The sequence below is a fragment of the Hippocampus guttulatus genome, chromosome 6 (assembly GCF_054856545.1).
Source record: "Hippocampus guttulatus isolate MCC_2025c chromosome 6, RoL_Hgut_1.0, whole genome shotgun sequence".
Lineage (NCBI taxonomy): Eukaryota > Metazoa > Chordata > Actinopteri > Syngnathiformes > Syngnathidae > Hippocampus > Hippocampus guttulatus.
In genome coordinates this window covers 23,565,350-23,584,307 of record NC_141266.1, presented here as the reverse complement: position 1 = coordinate 23,584,307, position 18,958 = coordinate 23,565,350, and the positions used below count along the sequence as shown (strand labels likewise).

The 18,958-nt window shown below is 48.4% G+C and overlaps 2 protein-coding genes and 1 long non-coding RNA gene across 7 annotated transcripts in view; 2 read left to right on the top strand and 1 right to left on the bottom strand.

The window, feature by feature from the left end:
• Positions 1 to 4,341, top strand: part of LOC147204260 (gamma-enolase) — a 7,267-nt gene extending 2,926 nt beyond the window's left edge. The window contains exons 8-13 of the mRNA XM_086113227.1: positions 999 to 1,196; positions 1,555 to 1,631; positions 2,464 to 2,588; positions 2,647 to 2,755; positions 3,694 to 3,752; positions 3,984 to 4,341. Of these exons, the coding sequence (XP_085969353.1) occupies positions 999 to 1,196; positions 1,555 to 1,631; positions 2,464 to 2,588; positions 2,647 to 2,755; positions 3,694 to 3,752; positions 3,984 to 4,053 (638 nt within the window). The 3' untranslated portion in view covers positions 4,054 to 4,341. The remainder of the gene's footprint in view (positions 1 to 998; positions 1,197 to 1,554; positions 1,632 to 2,463; positions 2,589 to 2,646; positions 2,756 to 3,693; positions 3,753 to 3,983) is intronic.
• LOC147204258 (uncharacterized) overlaps positions 1 to 18,958 on the bottom strand; it is a 24,657-nt gene extending 5,699 nt beyond the window's left edge. The window contains exons 1-2 of the long non-coding RNA XR_015101157.1: positions 18,910 to 18,958; positions 17,434 to 17,598 (exon numbers count right to left, since the gene is read on the bottom strand). This is a non-coding gene — a long non-coding RNA (uncharacterized LOC147204258). The remainder of the gene's footprint in view (positions 1 to 17,433; positions 17,599 to 18,909) is intronic.
• atn1 (atrophin 1) lies at positions 5,864 to 15,343 on the top strand. Of its 5 annotated transcripts, XM_086113999.1 has the most exons (10): positions 5,864 to 6,117; positions 7,418 to 7,550; positions 7,650 to 7,751; positions 7,951 to 8,070; positions 8,241 to 11,005; positions 11,152 to 11,368; positions 11,741 to 13,226; positions 13,356 to 13,523; positions 13,619 to 13,799; positions 14,567 to 15,343. In XM_086113999.1, the coding sequence occupies exons 2-10, from the start codon at positions 7,524 to 7,526 to the stop codon at positions 14,598 to 14,600; spliced, it is 5,100 nt and encodes a 1,699-aa protein (XP_085970125.1). In that variant the 5' UTR covers positions 5,864 to 6,117; positions 7,418 to 7,523; the 3' UTR covers positions 14,601 to 15,343. The 5 variants fall into 5 exon arrangements, 4 of the variants coding, with proteins under 4 accessions (XP_085970125.1, XP_085970124.1, XP_085970123.1 ...); XM_086113998.1 differs by having other exon boundaries at positions 7,418 to 7,751; positions 13,356 to 13,499; XM_086113997.1 differs by having other exon boundaries at positions 7,418 to 7,751.

Genomic DNA, 18,958 nt, shown 5'->3' with positions numbered 1-18,958 from the left:
AGCTTCCGTGCATATTTTCATCAGGGGAAGGTCGAGATAGCAGATGTTGTTTTGGTAGCAGGCTGCCCAAGAATTTAAGACAGCCTTGAGTCCGTGGCTTATGTCTCTTTAGTGGCGTCGATCAGCCAAATCCATGATTTCAGTCAGTAATTGAACACGGATTCCAGTTTTCTCCAAGTTGTTGTCCATCCTGCTGTGACGCTCCAAACCCGCAACAGTTTGTGGTTGAGCACAGTCTGAGTCTGAGTGTTGGACATCCGCGTTATGCCATCCTTAGACCGGCAGCCTCGTCCAATAGAGCCGCTCCCGTCGGTTGAATTTTCAATAGATCAGGAAACTGCTCACACCAAACAGCAGCATACCTGTTATCGGAAGGCCGAAAATGTAGATGTCGTCCAAATCCTCAACGGACAGTGTTGACAGGCACACCATTCTCTGCTTCCTCCAAGGATCTAGGGTGTACCCAGCAGCAAAAGTCCCCGAGGGGCGAGTAGGCTCCCCACTGCCTGCTCCTCTCATCGAGAAAATGTTGTCGATGGCATCGAGAGACCAGCCAACCAATTCCATGTTTGTTTTTAGGATGAAAATACAACAGGAGGCTAGGAAAAGTCAGACAAAAGACAGCACAAGGACTGAGTGGCGAGCAGGGAAGGGTGGGGGTGGGGTGGGGGACAGCGCAGAAAGCAAAAGCGTCCGCCTTCGTCGAGAGCCAAGCAAGAAGATGACACAAGAGGACAGCAAGGCACTTATTGAAGCTCCTCGACTCACTTCAACATTGTTGTTAGGCACCAAGATGGCGCCAAAGCAATACTTTTACATAACACATGGCACAAACGGGGAAAAAAAGCCAACGAAGAAGCAACATTCAGTTCTGTTTTTACATCCAAATTGGGGCTGAACTTCAAATTGTACCACATGGAAATTCCACTGGAAATACTCCAATAGAATCAACACTCTTACTGATAAACATCATTCAGTGTGATCTGATTCCCCTGCAGCTTTGGAGCTGATCAAGACGGCCATCGAGAAGGCAGGCTTCACTGACAAAGTGGTGATCGGGATGGACGTGGCCGCCTCCGAGTTCTTCATGGAGGGCAAGTACGACCTGGATTTCAAGTCCCCGCCCAACGCCGCTCGCAACATCAGCGGCGAGGAGCTAGCAGGCATCTACCAAGGCTTCATCAACAACTACCCAGGTCCGTCCGTGACGGTGTGGCTTCTGCTCCTCCCTTATTGATTATGTGTCCGATCCTCATCCTCGTGCCATGGGTCTCATTTCCTCTGCTGTCACTTTGGAGACACCAAAAAAAGCAGCGAGCAAGTAACCTTGTGACTCCTCAAGCCCCCCCCCCCCCGCCCCCCGCACACACAATGAGACCTGTTAAAAGAGCTTTTAATGACCTGCTACGGCGCTCCTTTGGCAGGCAAGGACATGCCTCTTTGCCCTCGATAATAGCGCGAGCAACCGCGTGGAACACCATTGCACGCACGGCGCTGTAAATGACTTGTCAAGCACTGAGCCTCAAGGCGCGCCATGTGCTGCTTTCCCTGCAGTTGTTTCCATCGAGGACCCCTTCGACCAGGATGACTGGCCAGCTTGGACTCAATTCACGGCCTCAGTGGGCATTCAGGTATTAGACACACAAAAGACTGAAATTGGAATTCACACCTACACTCTTTGGACCCCTTTAAACGGACCAGGGTTCGTTTCCCACGTTGGTGCGGCCGAAACTTCTATTCAGGTGTGAGTACACACAAACATCTTGTTGCGGACCGAGACCCACTTTTTGAGGTGCTCTGGGTGCGCTTCCAATCGAACTCGCCGCGGTTAGCTACGGTCTGAATACAAGCCGCTGCCAAACCGCACCGCATACAGGTTACAAGCGACTTTATGGGCTTAATGAGCCACCGTAGCCCGGCATTGTCGCGTACACGTTCCTGTGGGTACCACACTCGCTCGTCGACATTGTTCCGATTTTTTTTTTTAACAATAGCATCGCAAAACGTGCATTGAATGAGTTATTCTTGACACTCACAAATATTTTGCAGCCCCACTGACAGCAGAAACACGCAGAGCAAGAATGCAGCACGTTCGACAGTGCACGTTTTTCTCCATTTCCGGATTTGCGCTTTCGGTGCTGAACCTCGTCATTTCTGGCCAATGGGAGCAGCGATCATCCCACGCTTCAATGTATTTTGATAAAAATGGTTCACTTGCGAAAAGTACAGAGAATACGAACCGCGCCCAAAGGAGTTTGATGGTGTATCACACCCCTATTCAAATGGCAAGTTTTTGTGAAAAAACAAAAAGAGCCTAGGTGTTTTCCTTTTTAAAATCAGGCTTCTGTCTTGCAACCTTGCCCCATAGTCCGGGAATTTGAACAAGAGTGTGTATATTTTTAAATATCCACTGTAAATAGATAAGCGGATAGAGATATGCTATATCCTAAATGTATCGTACAGGTGGTTGGGGATGATCTGACCGTCACCAACCCACGTCGGATCCAACGCGCCGTGGAGGACAAAGCCTGCAACTGCCTGCTGCTGAAAGTCAACCAGATCGGCTCCATCACGGAGGCCATTAAAGCGTGAGTTGATTCTGCTGGCGGCCTGCATGTACAAGTACATTATCCTGTTCTCCTCCAGCTGTAAGCTGGCCCAGGAGAACGGCTGGGGCGTGATGGTGAGCCACCGCTCGGGCGAGACCGAGGACACCTTCATCGCCGACCTGGTGGTGGGTCTCTGCACCGGACAGGTGAGAAACGCTCGTATCGTCACAGATTATCAAGTGCAGTTGTGCCTTGAGATTCAAGTGACCCGCCTTTCAAGTTTGCCGAGGTATGAGCCGTTTTTTTTTTTTTTCTCGGGTGCCAAAATATTTGAGACGCAAGTATAGCATGGTGGCAGTGAACTCAACTTACTTGGCAACAAGCAGCAGTTTGGCAGGGAGTGAATGTTTCTTCAAAAAAGTAGCTTCGGGCTTTTACCACTCCCTGGTTGAAGTTTAATGTCAAGCTGCGCATACAACTGAGAATTACATATCAGGTATTTCAAACAGCAGCATCACTTTGCCGTCAAGCCCATTTGTTTCCTGCCAACTCATCATCGGAAACGCCTCAGACAGGCTAACGAACGCTTGAGGCAACGGCCATTTGAACAACACAGATGAGCAGATAATAACACAAGAATCACAAGCATACAATCTTTATCCTCTGCCAAGAACAAATAATATGACTGCGGATTTATGAGCAGCTAAAACCATGTTGCGTATATCTGTATTATATTGGCAACACCAACTGGAGCAGCACAATGCATGTTGTATTGAAGCAAAAAAAAAAAAAAAAAACAATTTGCTATTGGGGGCTGGTACAGATATTTGGAATTTCCATTCATTTTAATGGGGGAAGATGACTTGCGAGACTGTTGAGTTCCAACTGCATGTATACAAAAAAGTCTCAAAGGGCTTTACAAGCCAATAGTTGACAAATATGAACGACATCCCCCGATCTATACGGAGTGAACGAAACACATACGGCGTCTCAAAGCCTCAATGCATCTACAGTGGAACCCCAAAGTGGATCGCAATCGATTCGTGGAGACTGGTTGGAGTTGCTTTCCGGTGCAAAGACAACAACGCACAGGGACTTCAACTTTGACCGTCATCATAAAGAATATATTGTTGTCTTTTCTTAGATTAAAACTGGAGCCCCCTGTCGTTCCGAACGTTTGGCCAAATACAATCAGCTCATGAGGTGCGTATCCACGTGTGCACTGCATGTCAGACGCAAGTAGTGTACTCATTGATGAAAAGTACTTCAGCTGACTTTTCGGTGACGCGTACTTGCGTAATTTCTCTTTCGGCCACCTTTTTCTCTTCCTCCCTTCACTTGACAACATACATTATCTGTACTTGGTGAGTACTCTGCAAATAGTCACTAATATGTTTATTGATCCAACCTTTCCCTTCCTTCCATCAACTTCAGGATTGAGGAAGAGTTGGGCGAGCAAGCTCGCTTTGCCGGGCACAACTTTCGCAATCCCAGTGCGCTCTGAGCACCCGGCGGTGACGTCGGCATGCGGTCATTGAGCCACATGCACCGGAAATGCTCTGCTGCGCTACCACAAGCTTTCGTTATGATGCGGCCAAGTTCACTGATTGGTGCGGGCGTCCCCCTGCTGCGCTGACTTGCCATCACTGCATTCCGTCAACTGTGGATGATTTTTGTCCTTTCGTGTGCTCTTGTCGTCTTCCCTGACTTTCCTACTGTGAATACGAAGCAGCTTTAAATCAAACGATGTGTGTGACAAATTGTGGAAAATAAAAAGATGGGTACAATGTGACTCTGTAGTTATGGTTCTTGATTTTCAAAAATGTACATTCACTCGCTCCTACATTAACTGTACCTTCAAATTCCAATGAATGTCAGTGCAACCGTTTTATCCTGAAGGTGTTTTTCTCCTATTTTCTCCCTTTCCTTTCGCGAAGAACGGTGACCGAGATGTTTGAAACAGCCATGGCTATGATGCGGTGCAGTCGTACATCACCGCGGACTACAACCACAATAATAAACATTTTGTCACAGATGACCACATTGTATCCCAGCACACAGTCCAGAATCAATTGCAGAAATGTCGACAATGGTCAAATACTTTGACTTATTATTGTAAAATATAAATTATTGTCCAGAAAAAAATCATAAAATGACTTATGACTTTATTATTGTAATACTGTGACTTTTTTTTTCCTTCATTCGCTAAGAATTACATTTTACTCGTAATATTCCAACTTTCGAGTTTTTTTGCAATTTCTATGTGGCTGTTAAACAACATATCACGGGATTGTCAGTAATGAAAGAAGGAAACTTTAGCGGGTTTGTTCTCCTTTTGCCAAGTTAGCAAAAATATGTATAATTTACTTTTTTTTTTCCAGAATCTTTACATTTTAAAGACTGGAATTGACGAAATCAACACCGCTACTTTTAACAGTCTTATTTTGACCCAAGTATCTGAGTGTGAGCCACCGTTCGACAAACATCCATAAAAGAAACTCAAAAACAACAACGATCGCCTTGGTCACTCACGAACGAGCAGGACAGGTAAATTAAAGAAAAACGTTACTTGAAAACGTGTTGGGATTCATTTTATCCAACATACTTTTTATGTTGATTTTGGTATTTATTTATTTTTTTTATATAACACACGTTCGCCTAAGTGTACCTCATCTTGTGGCCGATAGGTGCCATGTATTGATCACGTGCTGACAAGAGACGTCACGAGAAAATTCAAAAAGCGAACCGCAGGGGGAGCCGGAGAGTTCTGAGTAAAATTTCGTTTGTGTGTGCGCGCGGGTGGGTGCGTGCGGATTATGGAGTCACGCAGGCGCACTGGGCACAGTCTCCGGCCAGGTTGCTATAGTTACCACACAATAGGAGACGGGACAGGGGGCTGCGTGAAGGAGAGAGGGAGAGGGAGGAGAAAGAGGAGGTCTGCAGAGCCGCTTGGCTGGACACAAGCTTCTCCCAGACAGACAGCTGCAGGACAGACGACCATCAAGAAAGTCACGATGAAAAAAAAAAAAAAACACTATTTTGTTGTTTGCAAGGCAAAAATCTAGATATAGTCGAATGTAAAGGTGACTTCCCCCTCTCCTTGTCGTCTCACCCTTTTTTCGAGTCTCCTTATTCAAATGACGCCTTCCTTCCACTCCCTTTCTCATCCCACTCTCCGTTGCTTCTCACAGAGCCAGGCAGAAGTACATAAATATATATAAAAAAAGTCGTCTTGGAGGAAGGAGGGGGGCTGAGAGGAGGGGGGGGGGGCAAAGCAAAAAAAAAAAAAAAGGGGGTGGGGAAGAGGCGAGCGCACATACGCATCAATTTGTACAGTTCAGCTTTTTCCACGCAGCTACCGAGATTTCAGCCGCATTGTTGCTCTTGCCCGGTTGCTGCTACTGCTTCTTTGTGTGTGCGTGTGCGTGTGTGTGTGTGTGTCTGTCTGTCTGTGCAACATGAGGCGGCGCGCGTTGCGTGAAAAGGCGACAAAAAGGAGGGCGAGGAAGGAAAAAGGGGGAGTGAGAGGAGCAGCGGCGGCGGCAGCACGCATCGCTGGATATTAAAGGTAAGCACAATTAAGGGGAGGAGGTGGTAGGGGGCATAGGGGTGCAATATAATGCATGCTTATGCTGTGTTTTGGAATCTACAGCACCATCATCAACGCCCCCCCCCCCCCCACCCTCTCCCTCACACCCCCCTTTTTCCATTGTGCCTTATTGTCATCCCAATGCTGCGTTCAAGATGACGGCCACATTCCTGCAAAGCAAAAAAAAAAAAAAACAAAAAAAAACAGACATAGAAGAGGGGGGAGCCGGTGCTAGATGCAATCATTCCGCCATTCCCTAACCTCTCATCCATGCATGTGGTGCTCCTGGCGTCTGCACAGAGCTGACTTTGCATGTGTGTGTATCAATTACACTGCAGTAGGCTCATTACAGTTTTTTTTTTTTTTTGAGGGTGGGGGGGGGTTGCAAGTTCATGACCAGTGTGGCCAATGTCAGGGCAGCCAGCTGCCACCTGTATCCCACATCTGCCCTTGTTAGCGTAGAGTGGGCCCATAAACACGTGTGAACGTGCTCCATCTTTTTTCGATTGTGTGGGTCTCTCCCATCGACTTAGTCACTGCAGCACGCACTAATAATTAATGCACAGTCATGTGTAGCGCTGCCGCGGCTGCGGGCGGTGTTTGTACACACGCACGCTGCCTAAAAATGACAGTTTCCCCATCTGGCAGCGCATACTATTTATATCCCTCATTCAAAATACATTGGCCCTTTTTTCACCGTGGCATGAATGAATGGATGCGGCCATCTTTTTTTTTTCTTTTCTCACAAACGACTCTTCTCGCAGCGGCAAATGAGCATGTGATGCTTGCCAGTCATAACCAGGTCATGTGGGTTAACCACAAGTGGCTGAGGGTTAGGGATTGTGGTGGTGGAAGGGGGGGGGGGGGGGGGGGAGTGACTTCCATTTGCCGGACAGTGTGACCAAAACGCATGCACGGCACGCCTGCGTGTACGCAAGCCTAATACTAAGTTCTCTTTGGTGGCCAAACCACCGGGACCTTCAATGTGTGCCAGTAGGTTTTTGGCCGCCGTGTGACTGTTGAGAGCATTAGTGAAAAGCGGTGGCATTGGCACGGAGCGAGACATGCTGGGAATTCAAATGCTGAAGCAAATCTTTTGCAGTTGTAAATGACATGTTTGAACACAATGGCGCAAATTCTTTCTCTGCACACATGGTGTGCAAGTCTATTTTGCGAGTGACCAAGGCATCCGCTTCCACATGTGTGAACGTCTTAGTTGGAAATCAGCACGTGAGCCCAAAGACCCAACAAGGCCTTCTTTGTTTATGATCCTTTTCAGGTTTCCCCGTGCTCTATCACTTGAGTGAGTAAGCAACCCCCGGACGCGACCCGTTCACTCCAAAAAATGGCTTGTGTAGTAAAATGGACCTTATAAAGCCGAAATCATGAAAACACGGACGCACAAAGACTCGGTATGTGCAAGGCACACGCAAATATTGACTCCACAAGTTCGTCACGGGACTATTCACCTTCGCCACACTCTGTTTCAATACCTTGTTTTGGATTTGCAGGTGCCCATGCGCAGCGGGCGGCGGCGGGGAGCAAGCGAGGAGAGGAGGGGTCGACGCCCGCATGCCAGCCCCACTCGCGCCGAGCGCAACGAAAGACAGACGGTATATACGCTCTTGGCTTTCAAGGTTACGTCACGTGCGCACGCTAGTACATATCGGCACGCTTGCGACGTCCGGAGGGTATTTAGAACTTGGACATCTGCAATGTATCGGGATTGGTGCGTGGATGAAAGTGGTCCAGACACAGAGGTCAGGTATTTTAACGCATCACATAAGAATTCATCGGATTGTTTCATTGTAGCCAAGAGGTGGCGGTGAGGAACTGGCTGGGAATCGCTTCGGTCGCAGATCACAAGGCCATGATTCATCAGAGAGCGAGGGGGAGGAACTTGTGTCTCCAGCAAAAAGGCAGAAAGTTCAGGTTGGTCTTGCATTTCATCAGCCTGTTATATAAAGCTTGAAATCATTCATGTGCAAGAGAAACAGGGAGTTATTTTCGCCCTGCTGAAATATGCCCTGGCAAGAGGTCCTTTCACGTCATTGATTTTTTTTTTTTCTTCACTTGATCCACAAATGATCTTTTCTTGTCAGGATTCGGCAGCCACCTCGAACCCTCCAACATCAACACACGCCGCTGACAGCTTGGCTCCCTCCGCCGTTCCGCCTCCAACCTCTGCGGTCAACCAATCCCGCGAGAGTGACAACGAGGATGGCCAATCCCAGGGCAGCAGGAGTTCGGTGGTCGGGAGCCTGGCGAATAGCAGCAGCAGCTTGAGCAGCGGGCGGGACATCGACCAGGACAATCGTTCTTCTTCCCCGAGTCTCTCCGCTTCCCCCCTGGGTAGCCTCGACTCTGATTCTGAGGGCCCAGACTCACCAAAGCAAGGAGAGCGGGAACGGGAGAAAAGTAAAGATGGAGGAGCGGGAAGCGTGTCCGTCGATGACAGAAGGGCGCAACGGGAGCGGAGAGGGGAGGATCCTTGCGGGGACGAGCAAAAGACGGATACAGATGCACGAATTGAGGACTGTGCGCTTAAGCCTATCCATCCTTGCCCCTCCTCTGGTCTCAATTCCTCGGGTCGTGGCGCTGGGGATTCTTCTTCCAACGACGGCACTGGCGGGAGGAAGTCCTATTTCTCCCTGGACTCCAAACTCATTTCTAAAGTGGAGTATGATGGACCAACAGGCACCGATGCGATGCCGAGCGGCAATAGAATCAATTCCAAAGCCAACACACAAGGTGTTACAAAGACATCTGTCTCAGGTGGAGACTTTTCCCACAACAGCCCCGGCATTCCCCATTCCTTGCCCCCACCGCTTCCTCCCCCACCTGCTCTAAAACCACTGGAGCTCGGGGGACAAAATCTCCCCCCTGAGGTTAAAATAGAAAGAGAGAAAATGGAAAAGGCAGAAAAGCACCTGGACAAGGCCCAGTCCACGCCTCCGTCTCTGTTGCAGACGGGGCCTCAGCCACAATCACAATCCCAACCCCAAGCCAACACCCACCCCCATCATTTCAGCTCCCCCAGCTGGCAGGGTGGCACCGCAACCGGTTGCCAGGGGAGTTGGGGCTACGCCCGTTACCCTGGCAACCATCACCCACACCAGCATCAGCCCCCGGTGCAGCAACAGCAACTTCCCTCCGTTTACAACCCTCCTTCCTCTCGACACTCCTCTTACCTCCCGCATCCGCACCCTCACCCCCACAGGGAGTACCTTCCCAGGTACGCTGGAGGGGGAGGGGACAGAGAGAGGGGGGCCGCAGGAGACAGGGAGAGGGGAGTGAGGGGCGAGTGCGTGGTGAGGGAGCTTAACAGGGAGTTTTCTGCTCCAATAGGTAACAACAGCAACACGAGTAGTGGGGGTAATAATGGCGGCCCAAATAGCATCCAAGCCAGGGAGTTTTCAGGTCTGTCCGCGAGTCAAAACCGGGAGTTCCAAGGCGCTGGAAGAGATGGACCTTCTAACCTCGGTCCCGATAGAAAAGACTTTGTTCCAGCTTTCCGTGACAGGGAGCAAGACAGGGAACGTGACGCGGGAAGAGAGTTTTCCATGCCAAACCAAAACCAGAGTCGAGACTTTGGCCCCAACGGAGCTGGAGGTGGGCTTCCCAGAGACAAGGACAGAGGCAGATGGGCAGAGTTTGGAGGCCAAACAAGAGAAGTTGGAGGAAACTGCAACCTAAACAACAGCTCGATCCCTCAAGGAAGCCATCCAAGTTCAAACAGCGGTCTGCCGGTAAACGCCATGCTCAGTCGAGACCCACCGGCATCACCCCAAAACAACAATAACCATCCGTCGCATTCTTCCCTGCCCCCACACACGCATCCCACCAATTTAGCCAGTCGGGAGTTTCCTCCTCCCATGGACCAGGCACAAACCCCTTCCTCCGCCACTGACCCTTTTCACAGGGAGTATCCTCCCACTGGTGGGAAGGACTTCAATGCAGGGGGACCTCCCTCCGCTGGAACGAATAGAGATTATCTCAGCCCACCTGGCGTTACTTCTAATCTCGTAAGAGAGTATTCAGGGCCCGGCGGAATCCCAAATCCTCACCCTTCTCATCCCCATTACCAGTCTGGACCAAGAGACAGAGAAAGGGAGCCAAACCTGCGAGAGTGTACGCTATACCAAAACCGTGGAGGTCCAAATCAACCTCCTGCTCTCTCCCCATCCTCCTCGAGCAGTCACGGACATCCTCCAAACGCCAGCTATCCCCCTCCACCGCCTCAACCTCCTCTACCCCTATCCCAATCTTCCCATACCCAGCAACCCCCGCCAGGTATGGCGCCCAACGTTCGCCCCCAACTCTACCAGTCATCTGCCCAGACTCCTCCAACACACGTGTCTCCACTACCAAGCCCATCGACCAATCAGATAGCAAGCTTCTCGTCATTTCCCCCTGGCTCAGCCTCCGCGCCCAACATGCCACTTCCTGGGCCGGGAGTCTCATCCAGCTGTTCACCTGGATGTCGCCCTACGCCATTACACGGCGCCTTGAACAGCCACCCGACATTCAGCGGACCATACCACTCCAGCGGAAGCAGTGGCAATAGCCTGGCTAGCAGCAATAGCAATAGTGGGACACCCACGAACAGCAATACCAACTCCCAATCACCTCAGAATGTCTCTAAGGGCCCTCCGCCGCTCAACAGCAGCGCGACAACACCTACCCCCAACCTATCGCATCCCGGTGGAGATGGCCATTCAGATTCTGGCCCGCCCCCGACACCTGTCATTAAAGAGGAGCCGCTAGAAGACAGGGAAGAGAGTGAAAGTCCACCACCGGTGTTGAGAAGTCCATCTCCTGAACCTAAGCCTGTAGACATTCCCATCCACGCGAGCCAGTCAGCAAGGTAACCTCGAGGGCATTAAAATCTCCTTTGTCTGTGTTTCCATTTTGTGTTTTGTCCCCCACTTTTAGATCAAGAAGGATCACAATGATTGAGATACAGACTACTGGTGGTTGTTGATGTACTGCATCACTGTGTCACGTGTCCAGGTTTCACAAAGTCCTTGACCGCGGTAGCGGCAACTCCTGTGCCCGCAGCGATGTCCTCTTTGTTCCATTGGACGGCTCCAAATTGTGGAAGAAGAGGAATGAGGTGATAGAAAGAGCTCGGAGGGAGGTCGAGCAACGTGCCAGAGACATAAGGGAAAAAGAGAGAGAACGAGAAAGGGAGCGGGAGCGGGAAAGGGAGCTGGATCGCCACCTACAGGTAAGCTTGAAAACCTGTCATGTCTGGTTATTGTTTGTTCAGGTCAAAGAAAGTGCAAATTGCAGTGAAGAATGGGTAGTTACAGTTTGCATATATTCTGTTTCTGATCCACTCATCTTTGGATGATACGTTTTCATTCATTCCAACACAGTGCACGGTCTGTTGTGGCCTGAGGTACTTTTTTTGATGGCCATGAATAGAAATTCATGTTAAAAGGACAAGCAATAAAAACATACTTTTTTTGGAGGTTTTGATATGCAGTAACACAACAGAGCAAGGGGGGGGGGGGGGGCGTAATACATGCTTTTCATCAGACAGTGACCGTATGATTCACAATAGGGTAAATGACACCGTACTTTGTTTTCTTGATAGCAACAAAAAGATGCCAATGCCAATGCAGCAGCTCGCCAGGGATCGTCCCTCTTCTTCCCTTCTTCGTCCTCCATCATCCTCGACCCTTCCTCATCTTCCTCCTGTCCGGGCAACCCGAGCGCCCACCCTTCGCATCACATTCAGCATCATCCCTCGCATCCACACGCTCATCTTCCCCCAACACACCACCTCCATCCCAGCCTCTCTCACGCTATCCCCCACTCTCTTCTCCTTCCGTCCATGGCTGGAGCATCAGCAGTAGTTGGGGGCCCGCAGGGTGCTCTCGGAATTGGGATAGGAGGCCCTTATCTCGGTCCTGATACCCCAGCTCTAAGAACCCTGAGCGAGTATGCTCGCCCTCATGCGATGTCCCCGCTCGGGGCAGCGAGTCGGGCCCAAGCACACCACCCTCAAATTCATCACGGTCATCCTCACATCCATCCCTCATTCTTTCTTCCCCAATTCCAAAATCACGCAATAGGCCATCCACATCACCTCCCGACAGATGCTGCGACAGCTGCAGCCATCTTGGGATTTCTTTATGGTGGCAGCCTAGAAGGAGGCCCAGGTATTGGGGGCCACCCTGGGGTCGGAGGAGGACCGGTGCCTGGAGGAACAGGGTTGGGAGGAGTTGGCTTTCCTCATGCAGTCGCTGCTCACCGGGATCGCATGAAGCCGGGATTCGAGTTTAAGAGTGACGAACGGGTCTACCCACCAGCGTCCATTCATGATCCTGCAGCACTTGCCCTTGCTCACTCTCATTCGCACGTCAATGCCCACACCCACGCACACGCACATGCCCACTCATTGCTCCTTGGGGGAGGCGCAGCGGGAGCCAATGAGGTGTCACTCTATTGCACTCCTCCTCCCCCAGCTCCAACCGGCCCACCACACCTCCAGAACCCGACACTGGCCCCAGTAACTCGACCTCCCAATCCTCCTGCCCCGCAGTCCCTGTCCAATCCACCTCCTTCGTCGCTTCTACCACCTTCGCACCCTAGTCATCCTTCATCTGCGCCACCGCTTACTGCCCCGCCCCCTGCAGCCCCTGCCGCACCTCCAGCGGCTCCCCCTCCTCCACCCGCTCCGCCAACCTCCGGCGCCACCTCAATTCATCACCCAGTCGCCAATTCTTCTTTTCCTAGTTCCCTGTCCTCCCATCAAACGTCAGGCCCGGCCACTTCCGAGGCGTACCCGACTCCCGCTCGGTCACCGGCCCCCTTTGAGCGGGAGCGCGGCGGAGAGCGGGAGCGAGAAAGGGAACGGGACAGAGCACCATTGCCGGCCTTTGCGGAAAGGGAGCGCGAGAGAGAGCGGGAGAGGGAAAGGGGAGGCAATGGAGGAGGGGCAGGCGGAGGTAACGCAAACGGAGGAGGAACAGGCGGAGGAGAAAATATGGGTCGTGTCCAGATGTTGAATGTGACGCCCCACCATCACCAGCATTCCCACATCCACTCGCATCTGCACCTGCACCAACAAGACACAGGTACCCACTGCTACTAGCTAGGCCACCGTGTTTGAGTTCCCACGACGCGATCTCGATCTCCAGTGTTTGCTGTCTCTTTGGCTCCTATTAAATATCTCCTTTATTTCCTATTACATCATTGGCATCTAGCGGCGGGCGGGGTTCACCCCCTGATGGACCCGCTGGCGTCAGGGTCTCCTTTGGCGCGGCTTCCTTACCCAGGGGCGACAATAGGCACCCCCATCCTGGCTCACCCCCTCACTGACAGCGAGGTGCTTCGCCAACAGCTGTTTGGTGAGGAGAAGACTCCTCGTCCATGTACTCGCTCACTTTTCTTACTCTCCAAACAGTCCTCAAAGTTGATCGAGAATGATCCGGCGGGGAAACTGATGATTTGGCTACACTTCTCCCAGGTGCTCCTTTCCGTGACATGCCCCAACCGTCCTCCCTCACTGGTCCCATGTCGGCAGCCCATCAGCTCCAGGCCATGCAGCAGGCCCAGAGCGCGGAGCTGCAGATCCAGAGACTGGCCCTGGAACAACAGTGGATTCATCACCATCACCACCACTCCCTCACCCAGGACGAGTACTACAGGTATGCCGTTTGTGCTCATGGTCTAACTAAGGCCGGGCACCATTTTCTACAAGTCTTGACATGATCCCAAAATCCCCAAAAAGAGCGGCCCGGTGGGCCAGTGGTTAGGGCGTCGACCTCACAGTGCAGAGGTACCGGGTTCGATTCCAGCTCCAACCTTCCTCTGTGGAGTTGGCATGATTTCCCCCGTGCCTGCGTGGGTTTTCTCCGGGTACAGCGGTTTCCTCCCACATTCCAAAACCATGCATGGCAGGCTGATTGAACACTCTAAATTTTCCCTAGGTGTGAGCGCGGATGGTTTTTCGTCTGTGTATGCCCCGCGATTGGCTGGCAACCGGTTCAGGGTGTTCCCCGCCTATTGCTCGACGACGGCTGGGAGAGGCTCCAGCACGCCCCCGCGATTTTTTTTAGGAAAAGGCGGATCAGAAAATGGATGGATGAACTTCTCAAATGTACTGTACTAAATTCGAGAAAAATATTGGCGTCCCTCTGACATCGTGGAACACTTTGGACATATAATTCAGGGAAGTACCACTAACAGTAGACTTTGAGAATCACTTATTGAACAGCTAGGGTAGCTAAATTTCCTGATCACAAGCCAAATCTAACTGGGCCCTTTTGACTTTGCCTTTGAGGATCCAGCACAACTGACTTTGGACCTACTCGGATTTCAAGTTTCAGGTCTCGCCGGAAAAATTGGCCAGAAGACCGAAGACATGTAAAAGTGCTGACTTAACATGAATATATTTTCTCCTCTGACCTTTCAGTCACCTGAAGAAGGAGAGTGACAAGACAATGTGAGGGAGTCGACCAAGAAGGAAAGGCGTGGAGGTAAAAAAAAAAAAAGAAGAAGAAGAAGAAGAAAAAGGGAGCATATGTGCAAACTTTAAACAAAACGAAGCAAGGTGAAAGCACTAAAAACTATGACGATACAAAGACTGACTACAAAGCTGGACGGGGTAAATTTACAATCCTTCTCAAGTCGAGTGCACCCTGGTGAAGTTCCAGACTCTTTTCCTGCATTGTGTTCTTGAACTTCAGTCCCGTTTTGTACTCGTACGGTGGTCTGTACAGTAGATGAATTCGATGGGGGCGGCGATAGCGTGAGGTACAGTGATGTGTAAAATACTTGATGCCGGATGGAATGTGAGTCTTTTTAATGTCATTGCATGTAGCTTTAGGGACTTACTCGGATCCGGTGGAACATTTGGTTCTTCGTTTTAGTAAAAAAAAAAAAAAAAAAAGGAAAAAAGAAAAAAAAAGCCCTCATTTGTACCTGAGGGTTCTATATGCATGAGACCAGCCTTTTAATGTTCTGTTTACAACAGTATTGTTATTATTATTATTATTATTATTTTGTCATCTGTTTGTTGATAATGATATAATTATATATACAGTACACATTATTTGTATTATTTTTTTACATTTCCATGGTATGACTGTCAGTCTTGATTTTGATTTAAATTGACCTTGTGAAACAAGATGCAAAGTAAGTAAAACAATACAAAGAAACAAATCTGGAAATAAATGATGTCTTGTTTTGCTATGTTTTTACTTTATGGTGAGTCCATTGCCCCCCCCCCCCCCATCTTTGTTTTATACAAGCCACTCATGCACAAAGCATATCAAATTCCTCATGTGCCTCCCCCTCCCCCTTTTGGACTCCCTCTGTCAAACCCCTCCTCTCTTTTGGCGAGTGTGGCTAATAGGAGACACATGGGATGAGTGTGAGGCATGGGAGTTGAGTTGCTCCATTGAACAGCAGCCGCCCTGTAGAGCTGGCATTCCGTAGTGAACCGTAAAAAGGGGCAAAAAAAGAAAAAGAGGGGGAGAAATGGAGGAGGAGGAGGAGCTATGAGATTGTGATTTACGAACTGTGCTGAAGGCTCGGCGCGGCGATGTGTTTTCTCGCCACGTCCGGCCAGAGGAACCTCCTTCAAAACGGACACGGATCACTGAACTAGGCCTTCAGACGCTGCAGGGACCTCTGGCAGAACAAACTGCAATCTTTTCTTTTGGTGATCATGCGATACAGGACTCTGCCTGTTATCTGCTGAGGTTAACAGGCCTGAAAAATGCAATCAAATCTCATCGAATGATGGAGAGGCTCAGCTCACGCGCAGACACGAGAAAGCGTGCACTCGCGTGTCATTAAAAGTCACCTTGACAAAGTGTGTCAATGTAATGTGTAAGAATCTGATTGTCCTCTCTCTGATGACATCGCACCGCTGCCGGTGGTATTCTTAGCGTTTCATCGGTCCTTTTTGAGGAAGGCGAAGCACATTGTGAAAGGTGAGTTTGAAAGATGAACAAACCTGTGCGTGCCCGTTGTACTAATGAAATCATGAGCATACGCTTTGGGGAAAACAGGGGAACGATTTGGATAAAAATACTGATTCCGAGGGGCATATGCTATACTGTTACCAGTCACTTCATTAGGTACAGCAAGATTCAAATCCTGTTGACAAAAGAATAATGCGACAGAACTGCATATATATACTGTATATATACCTATATATAATACATATATATATACACAGTACCTGTATATATATATATATATATTCATATTCTCCAACTTTACTCGTATATTCATATTGGTAGTGATCTTGGAAAAAAAAAAATAAACAAACACCGCAATTAGAAATGTCGATCTGCCCATAGGATGACAAAAAGAGGTTCACACATTCTTACTTTATCTCTTTATAACTTATCTTCACTGCTTCACACTGAGAGGTGTTTCTAATGTTTTACTCAAGGTAACCAAAATATTGGATAAAATAACAAGCACTGTGTCATACTAAATATATTATCTCACTACAATACTACACCCAAATATGTAAGATAGATTTCAGTCATGTGTACATGCTAGATGCACAATAATATTTATAATCCTCTCTGCTGAAAGTGCTTTGCCCCCATCTTGTGCCATTTATTACACAATTACAAAGCCCTTTTTGGGGTGTGTCAAATACTTTTTTTCATGGGGAGAGGCGGTGTCAATTACTTGAATATTTTTGCAATTTGCAGCAAAGCAGTAACAAAAACTAAAAGCAATCGCCGTAAAAAGATTAATATAGTGACAACACAAACAATGAACCATGATATCGAGATGTGGCGGCGGGGGGAAATTGAATAACTCAACTAGTGCAATACAATTATTAAGGTTTACAATATAAATGTGAATTCATCAGAAATGATCATCCACTCGAAACGAATGTTAAAATTACAATCAGCAAAAGAATAAGAGCGACGAAACGAAACTCATCGTGACGGATGGCGCGAGTCTCTAAATGGTCCACATGCTATGTTGTGACTATGTTGACATGTTTGATGCGGCATGAAGAAGACTTGGTCGCATTCTTGAGCTGCGCAACAGCTCCACAGTCATGTCTTGCCTCCCGGAGGAGCTGTCAAAGTCAATCAAGACCCCCGCCCCCTGGCCACCAACATGGCGCCTCCTTAACTTTGCCGCGCATTTTCTCAGCAGGCTCACGTTTGCCCCGCTGACCTGGAGATGAGCCTTGAGGCTGGCTGTCATTTCCCACTCTTGTCACAGTCACACACGTGTCGCGTCCAGAGACAGTCAATAAGCATCGCGCGACATCTCATTCATCTTTGGGAGGCAACTCACAAAAGCAGTTGAGTGGGTCGGTCTCTCTCAGCCACTCCACTCCAGTGAGGCGAAGACGATCCCAGAGGATCGCCTTGAAGCGCTGTCGACCATCTCAAGCAGCAGACGAGGGCTCTCTGCCTGCCTGAGGAGGTGCGACAGACACTTGTCTGGAGATGTTTCCACCTGCAAAGTAATGCAATGATATTAAGGATTGGACGGTTGAGAAGCAGGGGAATAAAATAAAAAGGTTTGAGGGTAAAAAAAAAAAAAGCCATCATAATAATAAGAAAAATAAATCAAATCTGCAAAATGCTCCCTGATTTGGGGTTGCAGGCCAAACAAATGAATAATAATAATAATGGCCATAAGATAAGACAAAATCAGAAGATAAACAAAGACATTATAAAATAGTGAATAACGGTAAACATGAAAAATACAAACATTATTTAAAATGAATTACAATGAATGACAATAGTAAAAAACTGATACTGATAGAGTTAACTAATCCCATTCAAATTTTCGTCAAAGAGAGCGAGCAGAGACCTGCCACCATTTAAAGCGAAATAAAGTTCAGTTGTTCCAGTAGACTTTTGAACAAAAGTGTGGAGATTTTATATATCCCCTACATAACAATCAAGGCGCAACACCTGGATTAGCATCGCGGTAAGGAGAAAATAATGGAATATAAGGAAGTATGTTTAATTGAGAACACACTGAATCCCTAACAAGGACAGAAGTACAGTAAAACAACTTCTGCTTGCATATCTGCCACAAATAAAACTCGAAGATGTGAAATGACTTTGTGGATTCACTTAACAAATATGCAACACTATAAAAGAACATTTTCCCTTTCCAGTGGGGACAGTCTGTAACTTTAGTATTGTTTTTGTTTTCCGGGCACTATTGCACCATCGCTGGCAAGTAGTCAGTCAACGGTGTTTCCCTACCCGCTTCACAATAACAGCCATTCGGCACCCTTCACTTAAACACTTGTCCAGATGGTAGAATGAAAAGGTTCGGTAAATAGGAAGAAATGTGTGCCGACCGTACAACCACACACACTAAGTATGCGTATGCACGTTCTGTAGAACACAATCTTGAAACAGCGGCCCACACCTCAGTGCTGCTCTCATGATTTCTTGAACGGGATTTATGAATCATATGTGGAAAGGCCAGAAAAGGAGAAAATAAAAGAAGGCTGTTAGCTTTCAAGCCCAGAAGTACATATTGGAAATGCGGTTTAGAAAAAGAGTTTCTGCAGGTGTACTTTTTAGAAACTTCTTGGAGGGATTGAGAATTTGTGAGTTTTTATCAGAGGGTGACTTGAAAAACAAACTCAAAATTCCAAATTAAAAAGAAATTACGTGTCTAGTTTTTCAGTTTACGTGATTACATATTTTATATAATATATAAATATTTTACATATTTATAAGAGAGGAAAACTACTGCTACTTAATCTAGTTTTCCTTCTTATCGATTTAGAGCTCAACTTACCTTACTTCTATTTTTAAACACGTTTGTGCAGGAAATGCTCACGTTGAGT